Genomic DNA, 13,673 nt, shown 5'->3' on the forward strand with positions numbered 1-13,673 from the left:
AATGGAACCTGCAGAGGGAGACTTATGTCCAGGAGCCATGGACCTGGACCACCCTGCATTCAAGGCACCAGCTTCTGCAGAGTCTGGACACAAGGCAGGAGAGTGGGCAGCTCTGCAATGTAGTGAAGACACTAGCAAGACAGAAAATTCTTTTATTTGCAATTTAAGAGCAACTCGGAGATCCAGAGTTAGGATGTGATTTTTTAATCTGATGTCCTCGCTAGGAGTAACGCCACAAATGCTTCATTGTTCGCTGGCTGCTGGCAAGGAGTTTCTCAAAGAAAAATATGATTCTCTGTAAAAGATGTGCACGAAATTGACTGGCGAGAGGACAACTGGAATAGGAACAGTGCCGGGTGCTCAGCTCCCCTAACCAAATTCAACATTAACACAGATGTTTCCCTGCGCTGGAAACAACTGAACGAACGTTAGAGAGTTAGGACTTGGTCTCCCTTTCACTCCCTTTCAATATCAACAAGATTTTCAGATCCTCTTCAGGAAGGTGTCTAACTTTTTTTTAAGGAACAGGATGGCGACGGCAGACAGTTGAGGCCATGGACCCGTGATCTCTGTCTTCCCCTTGACCATCTTAATGCCTCCTACCCACCAAACTTGGCAAGAGAGACCATCTGCCTCCCTTGAAAGGAAATGCTGTGTACATAATGGTTGGCACTGCTTTTCACATGTTTTCCTTGGGAGTTCCAGGGACAAGGCAACCGGGAAAGCTAGTCGTCCACTGTGATGTTTCGGAAAAGGTACGCCATGGACTCCCCGTTGTGGATTCTCCGAATCGCTTCAGAAAGAATCAGACTGATGTCCACAGTCTTAATCTTGGGACACTGCAGCTTCTGGACCTCGTGAGGGACAGTATTCGTCACCACCACCTGGTCGTTGCAGTAATGGAAAAGAAACGCTGTTACTGATGTGTGCGGCCCAACGTGGTCACTCAGAAAAGTTTACCTAACGTGTGGTACCCACAGACCAAGGCCCAAACTATAAAACCTTATTCCACTGAGTACAGTTTTTACAAAAGAACCCGACTTTACACAGGGCAAAGTTTACATGATTCAAAACAGAAGCTTAGGAAGGTCACGTCTACGTATGCAGAAATGACAGGGTGAGCCCCAGCACTGCGGGAAACCTTCCTATTATCAAGGAAGAATTCAAGTCTTGAGAGAAACGCTACTATGGTATCAAATCATACTGAAATACAAATTATACTGAAGTACACAGAGCAAATCGTTATGAAAATAGACATATATTCCTAACTATACATCTGCCCCAACAGACCACTAGCCACCCAAAGCACGATCTCACAGTCCTCTCGAGAGGGAGTAAGCAATACTGACTGAGGGGCTTCCCTGGTGGCGCAGTGGTTAAGAATCCGCCTGCCAATGCAGGGGACACGGGTTCGAGCCCTGGTACGGGAAGATGCCACATGCTGCGGAGCAACTCAGCCCACGCGTCACAACTACTGAGCCTGTGCTCTAGAGCCCACAAGCCACAACTACTGAGCCCGCGAGCCACAGCTACTGAAGCCTGCGTGCCTAGAGCCCGTGCTCCACAACAAAGAGAAGCCACCGCAATGAGAAGCCCGCGCACAGCAACGAAGAGCAGCCCCTGCTCGCCGCAACTTGAGAAAGCCCATGCGCAGCGACGAAGACCCAATGCAACCAAAAATAAATGAATTAATTAAAATAAAATAAAAAAAGAAAATTTCAAAAGAAAAAAAAACTGAATGAGCCATTTAACTATTCACGGAAAACAGAGCAGCAAATTGTGACTCAACTTCCTTGAATGGGTCGTCCAGGATATCTACCTTACGCAGAAACAATGGCTCTCTGAATATAAAATAAAAAATTAAAGACTTCAAAAAAAAAGAAAAAAAAGAGCAGACAGACCTCGTCGATGGAGGACTCCTCAATCAGACGGGGGGCCTCCGCAGACAGGATGCCGTGAGTGGCCATGACGTAGATCTTATAAGCGCCTCTCTCTTTCAGGATCTCCGCAGCAGCAACAAAACTTTCCACATCATCAATGATGTCATCCTGAGAAGAGACCAGTGTTAGTGCTAAGTTCCCTCCATCCCCATCTATAAACACACACCTCTCTGCACTTTGCTTCAGAGGATGTCTAATGGAAAATCAGAGCTATCTGCCTGGGTCAAAGACTGAACGTCCATTTGGAACCGCGTGGCCTTGTAACGTGCATGCCTGTCCGTGGAAAGAGCAGCAAAGCCTCACTACAGTCATACGCGACATTGCGGCCTGAGTTCAGGAGACTGCCAAGACTCCCTTCCCTGTTTCAAATTTCTGATGAATCCCACATAGCCAGTGTCTCATTTACTTTTTTCCAAGAGAAAGTTAATAGAGGGGAACAGAGGAATAAAGTGAGCCATTGTAAAGGGCCGGTCCTCTGGCCCAGCTGAGGCGTTTAGAGCTGGGAGCACGTGTATCGTGTTAAAGTAACAAAGAACAAGACACACATTCTTGTTAGTGAGAATGAACAGCCCACCTTCAGTTCACTTCACTGCCCACGAGCTTAAGGTTGAGTAAGTCAGCTGGTTTGACAGGACACAGACCCCTTCAGACAAAGGTTATTTACGGAATCGAATTTACTTACAGGTGCTACTACTGTGCTCGTTTTACACCTGTAGGTTATAATAATCCCGGTTCATCTGTTTAAAAGTTTCTCCTAGTTGTCCTAGGGGAGCCTGGGTGAGAAAGGCTAGATGGGTCCACTTAAATGCATCATCGTCACTGGACACCAATCCTAAGGTGGACACCTACTGAGTCAGTAATGTCATCTCTGCACACGAAGGAAGACTGTGACCTACCACAATGATCGCGATGCGTCCTCCAACATCCCCCACTACCGTGATCGGTGGCTTCTCCTTGGCCATCATCACTAGCAAAGCAAGACAAATCACAAGACCTCTGTTAGTCACGTATCACTAGGTAAATGTAGTCATCACAACGCCATTCCCTGGAAGTGGTGGCAGAGCCAGGGCGGACAATTAAAAAGTGTGCAGATTCCCCTCAATCAACCTGGGCTCTCTCAGAAAAAGGTTATCCGGAGCAGCACCGTCCAACAGCAGGGAAGGCGAGCCATAAAAGTAAGTTTACATTTCCTAGTACCCACATTAGAAAGCAAAAAGAAATAGGTGAAATTAATAGATTTTAATTTTACCCAATATAGCCAATATATTATTGTTTTGATAAATAATCTATATGCAAATTTATTAGAGATGTTTTACATTTTTTTTTTCATACTAAGTCTTCGTATTTGGTGTGCATTCTCCACACGCAGCGATTCTCAGTTGGGACCAGCCACATTTCAAGGGCTCAGCAGCCCCGTGTGCCTAAGAGCCAGGCGACGCTGGGCGGCGCAGGCCTCAAGTCAGGGAGGAGCAGAGCAAAAGAGATCTCACCGGCACAAAGAAGCAGCACCACGGTGCCACTCAAAACAGAAATATTCCACTTGTAAAGAAATGTAAATAAATGCCGCTCTGCAGAAAGTAAACAGGGAAAGGCTGCCAGACTGCCAGATAAATAGCTGGCTTTACTTCATTTTCTTCCAAGGCGACCTTACTGGGACAATGTAACCTTATTATCAGACAACTACACCACTGACATAATCGGTTTCCTGAAAGTTAGGAAGCCGAAGACAATAACCACAAGTCCATCACCTTTTCCTGATTTAACTGGTCCTTAAAGCAGAGGCTTCTTATCTCACTACAAAATTTATATGTGAAAAAGGCCCATCAGTGTACAAAGCAAACTACAGGATGCAGAAGGGACATAGGAATTCACCCTGAAAAGGAGGTTAGTAAACTGAGAGGGGAAAAATATTTCAGAAGAACAGGCTAAACATTCTACTTCTTTGGGGAAGCTTTTTTTAATTCTGAAATATTTACTAAACTAGTAGCGGGGGAGCGGGAATAGAATAAATTCAGGGTAGTTATATAGTTTAGCAATTATCAGCAAGCAATCCATTTTAGCTGACTCCTATCTACAGGCGCTGTAAACCTGGAAGAACATGTGTCCCCTTGCGTATACCAGCAAATCAGCCGAGTTGAAATTCAGCACTACTTTACTGGCAAATTTCAGGAGACATTTCCTGATTTCCCATCCTGGAAACAAGGGCAATTTGTTAAATTTGGGCAGTCAAAAAGGCTCTGCGTATAAGTATCACCTAAAAGGGGGAGGAAATAAACCACCAACATCAGAAAAGCCTTCCTCAAATTCTGTCTTTAAATTAAACCATATGGGTAGGTGGTTACGTTGACCTACCCACTTCTTAAAGAGATGTGGCCCCTTTCTTGACCATCTTTCTCTGTAAAAAAAAGAAAAAGACTGAAAGCCAGTAACCCTCATCAGACATCAACAGAAATTCAGCTCTAGTTTGATGCATGTCACAGTATTCCTGTTGACTTTTCTGTAAGCCTACCTCTCCCCAAAAAACTTCTGTCAGTTTGAAATGAAAAACAGGCATGGCTAGGATCAAGGCTTAAAAAAAAGGCTCAAAAAAAAAAAAAAGGCTCAGTCCCAGCTCATAACTGCCTTTGGGATCGGCACAAACTGAATACATCATTTGCTGGCTACTAAAAAAGAGACAGACTTCATTATCATCAAGAGAATAGGACCTCACAGCCTTAAAAAAATGTCCCCAAATTTCTAAAAGCTTGCCCAGAAAATAAAACACTAATGATTCAAACTTTCCAGTGAAAGTAATATATGTACTGAAGGTCAAGAATAAAGGGTGCTGGGTTTCCCTGGTGGCACAGTGGTTGAGAATCTGCCTGCTAATGCAGGGGACACGGGTTCAAGCCCTGGTCTGGGAAGATCCCACATGCCGTGGAGCAACTAGGCCCGTGAGCCACAACTACTGAGCCTGTGTGTCTGGAGCCTGTGCTCCGCAACAAGAGAGGCCGTGACAGTGAGAGGGCCGCGCACCGCGATGAAGAGTGGCCCCCGCTTGCCGCAACTAGAGAAAGCCCTCGCACAGAAACAAAGACCCAACATAGCCGAAAATAAAATAAAATAATTAATTAATTAATTAATTTTTTAAAAAAAGAATAAAGGGTGTTAAAATTATTCTGTGTTTAAGAGTCTGCTCTCTTTCTCCACTTTGTCAAACAAAACCCAGTATGTTTAAGAATAAAATGAACTGTGCGCCATTACTTGTGGCCAGAAATCACTGTTAAAACTACATCGACTTACTGCAGTAAAAATGTCAATTTAGCAAATGATTTCCAATGTTCTTATGAAGGAAGTAGGAAATTGTCTTTTGCATTTAAAATTAGCATTTTCCAGGTAAAATAGTGCTGCTTTTACAACCATCCTTTAGACTACACACACACACACACACACACACACACACACACACACACACACACACACTCTTTTACTGTTTTGCCAGAATCAAAAAACCTTCCTCTCTTAAAATAGAGTGAAAAGGGATGGATATTCCTTATCCATTTTGATCTTGGTCTATTTCTAACTCAATGGAATGTCAAACTTTATCAACAGACTGACATTAAAGAGAGATATACGAAATAAAATAAGGTCGCCAGTAGAACTAGAACTGAAATTATTTCCAAGCTCATAATGCTCATAATGCTATCTACATGCAAACAGGTCAAAACTTACATTTAACAAATGCTCAAGGGGAGCCGATGTCGGTTTTCACTTTAGTGGTGAAAGCCACACCTTCACTTGTACAATTAACAAGCCAGGAAAATCAAGGCAGAGCAGGTGACTCCCTCTCATTTTTGCATTCCAAGCTCTTAAGTGTCACCACTGTGGCAAACCCAGAGCACTGTTTAGTGGAACCACTGACACACAGTCCTTTCAAGTTCATTAGATTCCTTGCCATCAGGGAGGTATCAACTCTATCTTATAAAAGAGAAACATTTACACTACCTCACTTTTAATAAATTACTTTAGAAAAGGGTTTCTCAACCTTGGCACTACTGACATTCTGGGCTGGATAACTGGTCAGTAGCATCTGTGGCCTCTACTCCCTAGATGCCTGTAGCACCCCATGCCCCCCCGTTGAGACAACCAAGAAATGTCTCCAGACACTGCCAAATATGCTCTGGGGAGCAAAAGCCCCCTCGGTTGAGAACTACCGCTCTAAAACAATGGGTTCCAGGGACCTCCCTGGAGGTCCAGTGGTTAGGACTTCACGTGCCGATGCAGGGGGTGTGGGTTCGACCCCTGGTCAGGGAGCTAAGATCCCACATGCCTCGTGGCCAAAAAACCAAAACAGAAAACAGAAGCAATACTGTAACAAATTCAATAAAGACTTTAAAAACGGTCCACATCAAAAATACTTTAAAAAATAAAATTAAATTAAAAAATGGGTTCCAGGAAGATAACATAGTTCTTTCTTAAAAATACACAGACTCGGATTTGAATCTCCTCGGGGCCGAGGTACACGCCCGCGCAGAGGCTGCTGCACTGAATAATAATAAAGATTCCAGCCAGAATTTCTTGAGACTGTTTAATGGACACATTTACAGTGGCGTGGAAACTTTGGGGAAGGAGCTCTTTATGTACTTTGGGCCAAAAGCTTTACGGATTCATTTTGGAATGAAAGGCTCCCTCGTGATTAATCCAGAAACTCAGCAGAAAGCCAAGAGAGAATAAGAATGATGGAAGAATTAGATGTATGTTCACCTAACTTTAGTTTCTCAAGAGCAGAAAGTGAAGTGAAAAAGCAGAGAGGACGGATGCTATGTGACGTGTTTAATGGATCAGAAAGTGTTGCCCGGGGTGGGAAACATCATCAAAAATGAAGCTCTCTTTGACAGTGGTCTTCATCCCGCTGTTAAAGTTTGTCAGTTAACACATGAACAGACACATCACCTTGTGAAAATGATACATGATTTCAGCCTTCTTTTTTACAGGTGCCACAAAGCAGGATCTGCTGTCTCTAACCACTATAAGGTTTACAAGCGTCCTAATTGTGGTCAGTGCTGCTGCAAAATAACTGTGTGTCGCTTAGGGGAGAATAAGAGAATGACATATTTCTGCCCTCACTGTCAGAAGGAAAATCCTCAACATGCTGACATATGCTTGCAAGATGTTGGTTCTCAGGCCAGAGGTCGGGACCAAGCTCCTGTGGTGGAAGCTCTGAGTCCAAACCACTGGACTAACAGAGAACCTCAGACCCCAGGGAATATTAATCAGAGTAAGGCCTCCCAGAGGTCCTCATCTCAGCACCAAGACCTGGATCTATCCAACTGCCTGCAAACTCCAGTGCTGGACGTCTCAGGCCAAACAACCAGTAAGACAGGAATACAGCACCACCTATCAAAAAGAGGAAACAAACCAAAAAAAAAGATGAAACCACGGAAAAATATGTTACAGGTGAAGGAGGCAAGGTAAAAACCTACAAGACCAAATAAATGAAGACGAAATAGGCAACATAACTGAAAAAGAGTTCAGAGTATTGATAGTAAAGATGATCCAAAATCTGGGAGACAGAATAGAGAAAATGCAAGAAACACTTACCAAGGATCTAGAAGAACTAAAGAGCAAACAAACAGAGATGAACAACACAATTACTGAAATTAAAAATATTCTAGAAGGAACCAGTAGCAGAATAACTGAGGCAGAAGAACAGATAAGTGAGCTGGAAGATAAAATGGTGGAAATAACTGCCAGAGAGCAGAAAAGAAAAAACAATGAAAAGAATTGAGGACAGTCTCAAGAGACCTCTAGGACAACATTAAACGAACCAACATTCGAATTATAGCGGTCCCAGAAGAAGAAGAGAAAAAAAGGGGGGGGGGTTGAGAAAATATTTGAAGAGATTATAGTCGAAAACTTCCCTAACGTGGGAAAGGAAATAGTCAATCAAGTCCAGGAAACACAGAGAGTGCCATACAGGATAAACCCAAAGAGAAACACACCGAGACACATATTAATGAAACTATCAAAAATTAAATACAAAGAAAAAAATATTGAAAGCAGCAAGGGAAAAGCAGCAAATAACATACAAACTATTAGAGCTAATCAATGAATTTGGTAGAGTAGCGGGATTCAAAATTAATGCACAGAAATCTCTTGCATTCCTATACACTAATGATGAAAAATCTGGAAGAGAAATTAAGGAAACACTCCCATTTACCACTGCAACAAAAAGAATAAAATATCTAGGAATAAACCTACCTAAGGAGACAAAAGACCTGTATGCAGAAATCTACAAGACACTGATGAAAGTAATTAAAGGTGATACAAACAGATGGAGAGATATACCATGTTCTTGGATTGGAAGAATCAGCACTGTGAAAATGACTCTACTGCCCAAAGCAATCTACAGATTCAATGCAATCCCTATCAAATTACCAATGGCATTTTTCACAGAACTAGAACAAAAAATTTCACAATTTGCATGGAAACACAAAAGACCCCGAATAGCCAAAGCAATCTGGAGAACGAAAAATGGAGCTGGAGGAATCAGGCTCCCGGACTTCAGACTATACTACACAGCTACAGTAATCAAGACAGTATTGTACTGGCACAAAAACAGAAATATAGATCAATGGAACATTATAGAAAGCCCAGAGATAAACCCATGCACATATCGTCACCTTATGTTTGATAAAGGAGGTAAGAGTATACAAAGGAGAAAAGAAAGCCTCTTCAATAAGTGATGCTGGGAAAACTGGACAGCTACATGTAAAAGAATGAAATTAGAACACCTCCTAACACCATACACAAAAATAAACTCAAAATGGATTTAAGACCTAAATGTAAGGCCAGACCCTATAAAACTCTTAGAGGAAAACATAGGCAGAACATTCTATGACATACATCACAGCAAGATCCTTTTTGACCCACCTCCTAGAGAAATGGAAATAAAAACAAAAATAAACAAATGGGACCTAATGAAACTTAAAAGCTTTCGCACAGCAAAGGAAACCATAAACAAGACGAAAAGACAACCCTCAGAATGGGAGAAAATATGTGCAAACGAAGCAACTGAGAAAGGATTAATCTCCAAAATTTACAAGCAGCTCATGCATCTCAATATCAAAAAACAAACAACCCAATCCAAAAATGGGCAGAAGACCTAAACAGACATTTCTCCAAAGAAGATATACAGATTGCCAACAAACACATGAAAGGATGCTCAACATCACTAATCATTAGAGAAATGCAAATCAAAACTACAATGAGGTATCACCTCACACCGGTCAGAATGGCCACCATCAAAAAATCTACAAACCATAAATTCTGGAGAGGGTGTGGAGAAAAGGGAACCCTCTTGCACTGTTGGTGGGAATGTAAATTGATACAGCCACTATGGGAGAACAGTATGGAGGTTCCTTAACTAAAAATAGAACTACCGTATGTCCCAGCAATCCCACTACTGGGCATATACCCTGAGAAAATCATAATCAAAAAGAGTCATGCACCACGATGTTCACTGCAGCTCTATTTACACTAGCCAGGACATGGAAGTAACCTAAGTGTCCACTGACAGATGAATGGATAAAGAAGATGTGGCACGTATATACAATGGAATATTACTTGGCCATAAAAAGAAACGAAATTGAGTTATTTGTAGTGAGGTGGATGGACCTAGAGTCTGTCATACAGAGTGAAGTAAGTCAGAAAGAGAAAAACAGATACTGTATGCTAACACATATATATGGAATCAAAAAAAAAAAAAAAAAAAAAAGAAGCATGGTTCTGATGAACTTAGGGGCAGGACAGGAATAAAGATGCAGACGTAGAGAATGGACTTGAGGACACGGGGACGGGGAAGGGTAAGCTGGGACGAAGTGAGAGAGTAACATTGACATATACACAGTACCAAATGTAAAATGGATGGCTAGTGGGAAGCAGCCGCATAGCACAGGGAGATCAGCTCGGTGCTTTGTGACCACCTAGAGGGGTGGGATAGGGAGGGTGGGAGGGAGATGCAAGAGGGAGGGGATATGGGGATATATGTATGCGTACAGCTGATTCACTTTGTTATACAGCAGAAACTAACAAGTTTGTAAAGCAATTATACTCCAATAAAGATGTTTAAAAAAAAAAAAAATACACAGACTCCAAGAGTGAATGTCTGCTTTCCTTTGTCCTTGTTCTAATGTCTTCATCTTCATTACTATTGAATAAACTATTATGATATACTAGAAGCAAAACTGATATATAAACATAAAGCATATTTAATTTGGAAGGTACTGAATACAATACACATACAAGAAATAACATTTTTTTCAGAATTCCCTTGGCTAAATCTATAAAAGGGGATCATAGAAAATGATCCTATGGGGACTTCCCTGGTGGTCCAGTAGTTAGGACTCGGCACTTCCACTGCAGGGGGCACGGGTTCAATCACTGGTCGGGGAACTAAGATTCTGAATGCCTCAGCCAAAAAAAAAAAAAAAAAAGTAAAAAAAATTAAAATTAAAAAAAAAGAAAACGATCCTATGGCGATTGTAAAAGTTGTAATGTAAACATACCAACCATCTATGAAGGAATGACAACACTGTTACAATAAGTAATAAGGCAACATTCTCAGAAGAGAATCTCACCATATAAACTATTGTGGCAATTTGGCAATATCTGTCAACTTAACTTCTGACCCAATAATCTGATTTCTTGGTCTTTATCCCGTAAATACATTCGGTCACTTATGAAAGAATGTAAGTTGAGGTTAATCACAGGCAATGACGTACTGTGACTGAGTGTGTCCACTCTGGAGCCCAAATCTTGGTTTCTAAATACTACTTCCCACTGAAGGAACTGGGGCTCCGTGGAGAAATGGCTGATCCCAGGGCTAAGAAAGTACGAGATGAACGTGGAACATCTAGTTGTACTGGAAAGTAACAAGGAAGAGTCAACACACGATAGGGACACGTCCAAAGAACGTGGGAGGCAGCCTGAAGGAGTTCTCTCTGGCCAAGTCTGAGACAATTTGAGCATTAACACAAGTAGTAGCAATGGAGTATAACGTGCTGAATAAAACACGACTCCACGAATCCGCACTGATACAAGTGACTGAACGGACAGGGAAGGAGGGGAATTAGAAAAACCTCCATTTGACAAAAATCATAGTAGTAAGTGATTCAACCCAATATGAGGAAAGAAACAAGCCCCAACGCAAGGATATTCTACAAATAACTGGCCTGCACTCTTCAGAAGTATCAAGGTCACTGGAGACAAAGAACAGAGGAGTCACTCCTGATTAACTGAGACCAAAGAGAAATGACAACTGGTGCAACGTGTGATCTTATACTGGGTCCTGGGCCCCAAAAAACTGTTTTCTTTTCCTCGGAAGGACACTGGTGGGACAGCTGGTAAAATGTGCATAAGGTCTACAGATTAGATAACAGTATTGTAACAACGTTATTTTCCTGAGTCTGATAATCATATGTGCTTATATTAGACAGTCTCTGTTTTTAGGAAATATACACAAGTATTTAGCAATAAAGGGGCATTATGACTGCAACTCACTCTCAATGGTTCAGAAAAAAAAAAGGCATATAAATGTTCAATTTGGGGGCTCTGAGTGAAGAGTAGAGAGAGGAATTTTGTATTGTTCTTTCACCTTTTCTCTAAGTCTGCAGTTAGTTCAAAATAAAAAGCTAAAAAAACAAAGGAGTGTGGATTCTGGCATCAGCAGCTACATTCCAAACCCTGGCGCCACCAGCCCCGGCCGTGTGTCTCGGTTTCCTCACTGGCAGAATGAGGGATCACGAGAGCACCTATGCGTACTATTGTGCGAGGACCAAATTCGAAGATCTACTAAAGGGCTTAGAACGGCTCTTGGCACGTAATAAGGACTCACGAGATGTTTATTTATTTTATTTTATTTTAAAATTTATTATTATTATTTTTTTTATTTTTGGCTTGTGGGATCTTAGTTCCCCGACCAGGGATCAGACCTGGGTCCACAGAAGTGAGAGCACCGAGTCCTAACCACTGGACGCCAGGGAATTCCCAACAGACGTTTATTACTATTGGAGCCTTGTTTTTTATACCCAAAGGTTGGGAAAAAAAATAAGTGCATCAACAGGGGACTGGTTAAATAAACTATGGCATATCCAAAAACAGTATACTATGAAACTGTAAAGACAGAAATCTGTATGGACTGAGAAGGAGCTAATGAATGAAAAAAGCAAGGGGCAGAACAATGTATAACATACAACTGTTTGCGTGAAAATGAGGGAATCTGCTTGTATTTGCATAAAAGCTCTAAATGGATACACAAGAAACCAACCACACAAGAAACCAACCACACTGGAGATCAGAGTAGCTGCAGGAGAGGGGGGAGGTGGGTGGGTGGAAAGGTTTTTCACCATAAAGGATTTTATACTTTTTGAATTTTGAAATATGTGAATGTATTCCCTATTCAAGAACTTTAATTATGAAAATCTCAAAAAAAAAAAATGCTGTGACACTAAAAATTTAAAGAGTATATTACTTGTTTCTCTTACAATAAAAACCTCCAAAGTTGAAAACAGAGCAGTGGAAATTTTATAGAATGGGGGAAAAAAAACTGTAATGTTTATACCTTAGACAGGAGCCTGTCTGAAATAACCTGTCTGTGGTGTAACCATGCTAGTATTTTCCCACCGTATTAGTCTGTATCTTTCTGAGGCATGGCAAATAGATACAGATTTTAAAAAGAAATACTCTCCTTCCTCTAAAAACCATGATATATCTTCCAGCATAGAATGCCTGTTATTATCACTCAAAAGTCCACCAAAGTAAATAGCTTCCACTCTGTTGGATTAAAAATAAATTAGTCAGGGGCTTTCCTGGTGGCGCAGTGGTTGAGAATCTGCCTGCCAATGCAGGGGACACAGGTTCGAGCCCTGGTCTGGGAAGATCCCACATGCCACGGAGCAACCAGGCCCGTGAGCCACAATTACTGAGCCTGCACGTCTGGAGCCTGTGCTCCGCAACAAGAGAGGCCGCGAGAGTGAGAGGCCCACGCACCGCGATGAAGAGTGGCCCCCGCTTGCCGCAACTAGAGAAAGCCCTCGCACAGAAATGAAGACCCAACACAGCCATAAATACATAAATAAATAAATTTTAAAGTAAATAAATAAATAAATAAATTAGTCAGGTATCAGGTCAAAGGGCTACATCACTAAATCAAGTGCTAAAGTTACCTGATCACCAAAGCCTGATATGTGATCAATGGTTGCTATCACCTATCTTACCAAAATATAAAAGCTTAAGATTTCACACCACTACACATACAACTTTTTTACTAAAGCTAAGATTATTTCACTCTCTGAACGCCAAGTGCTGCCCAGATTAGCTCAACTGTCCTTACCTAGTCTACAAAAGTGTGTAACAAAATCTTTGACAAAAGGCAAAATCAACATAACGGTAGTTCAATTATTTAAAAATACCACAACAGCATCTACATAGGTATTAACTCCTAGGCATTCATACTATTCAAAACTTTCTTCCATTTACAAATAGAATAAAACCACAGAGTTGATCTTACATGGCAATTCCAGCCCAGGGTGGACGGTCGCGTTCTTGACCATCGGGGGAGAATGACGGCCGTCGTCCATGTCCAGCTCTGCACACTGAGCCTCCCCGTGGATCACAGCTAAACCCAGACGCAGCCTCTCTGCGTACGACTGGGCCCTAAGAGGAAGATAACGGGAAAGGGTGAGGTTCATGGGA

The 13,673-nt window shown here is 41.8% G+C and overlaps 1 protein-coding gene across 1 annotated transcript in view; it reads right to left on the reverse strand.

Annotated features, from left to right (window-relative positions):
* Window positions 1-138: 138 nt before the first annotated feature.
* PRPSAP1 (phosphoribosyl pyrophosphate synthetase associated protein 1) overlaps window positions 139-13,673 on the reverse strand; it is a 33,624-nt gene continuing 20,089 nt past the window's right edge. Inside the window, exons 7-10 of the mRNA XM_082371226.1 lie at window positions 13,489-13,634; window positions 2,837-2,907; window positions 1,902-2,048; window positions 139-884 (exon numbers count right to left, since the gene is read on the reverse strand). Coding sequence (XP_082227352.1) covers window positions 726-884; window positions 1,902-2,048; window positions 2,837-2,907; window positions 13,489-13,634 — 523 coding nt within the window. The 3' untranslated portion in view covers window positions 139-725. The remainder of the gene's footprint in view (window positions 885-1,901; window positions 2,049-2,836; window positions 2,908-13,488; window positions 13,635-13,673) is intronic.

Source organism: Balaenoptera borealis (assembly GCF_965194805.1).
Source record: "Balaenoptera borealis genome assembly, chromosome: 20".
Taxonomy (NCBI): Eukaryota; Metazoa; Chordata; class Mammalia; order Artiodactyla; family Balaenopteridae; genus Balaenoptera; species Balaenoptera borealis.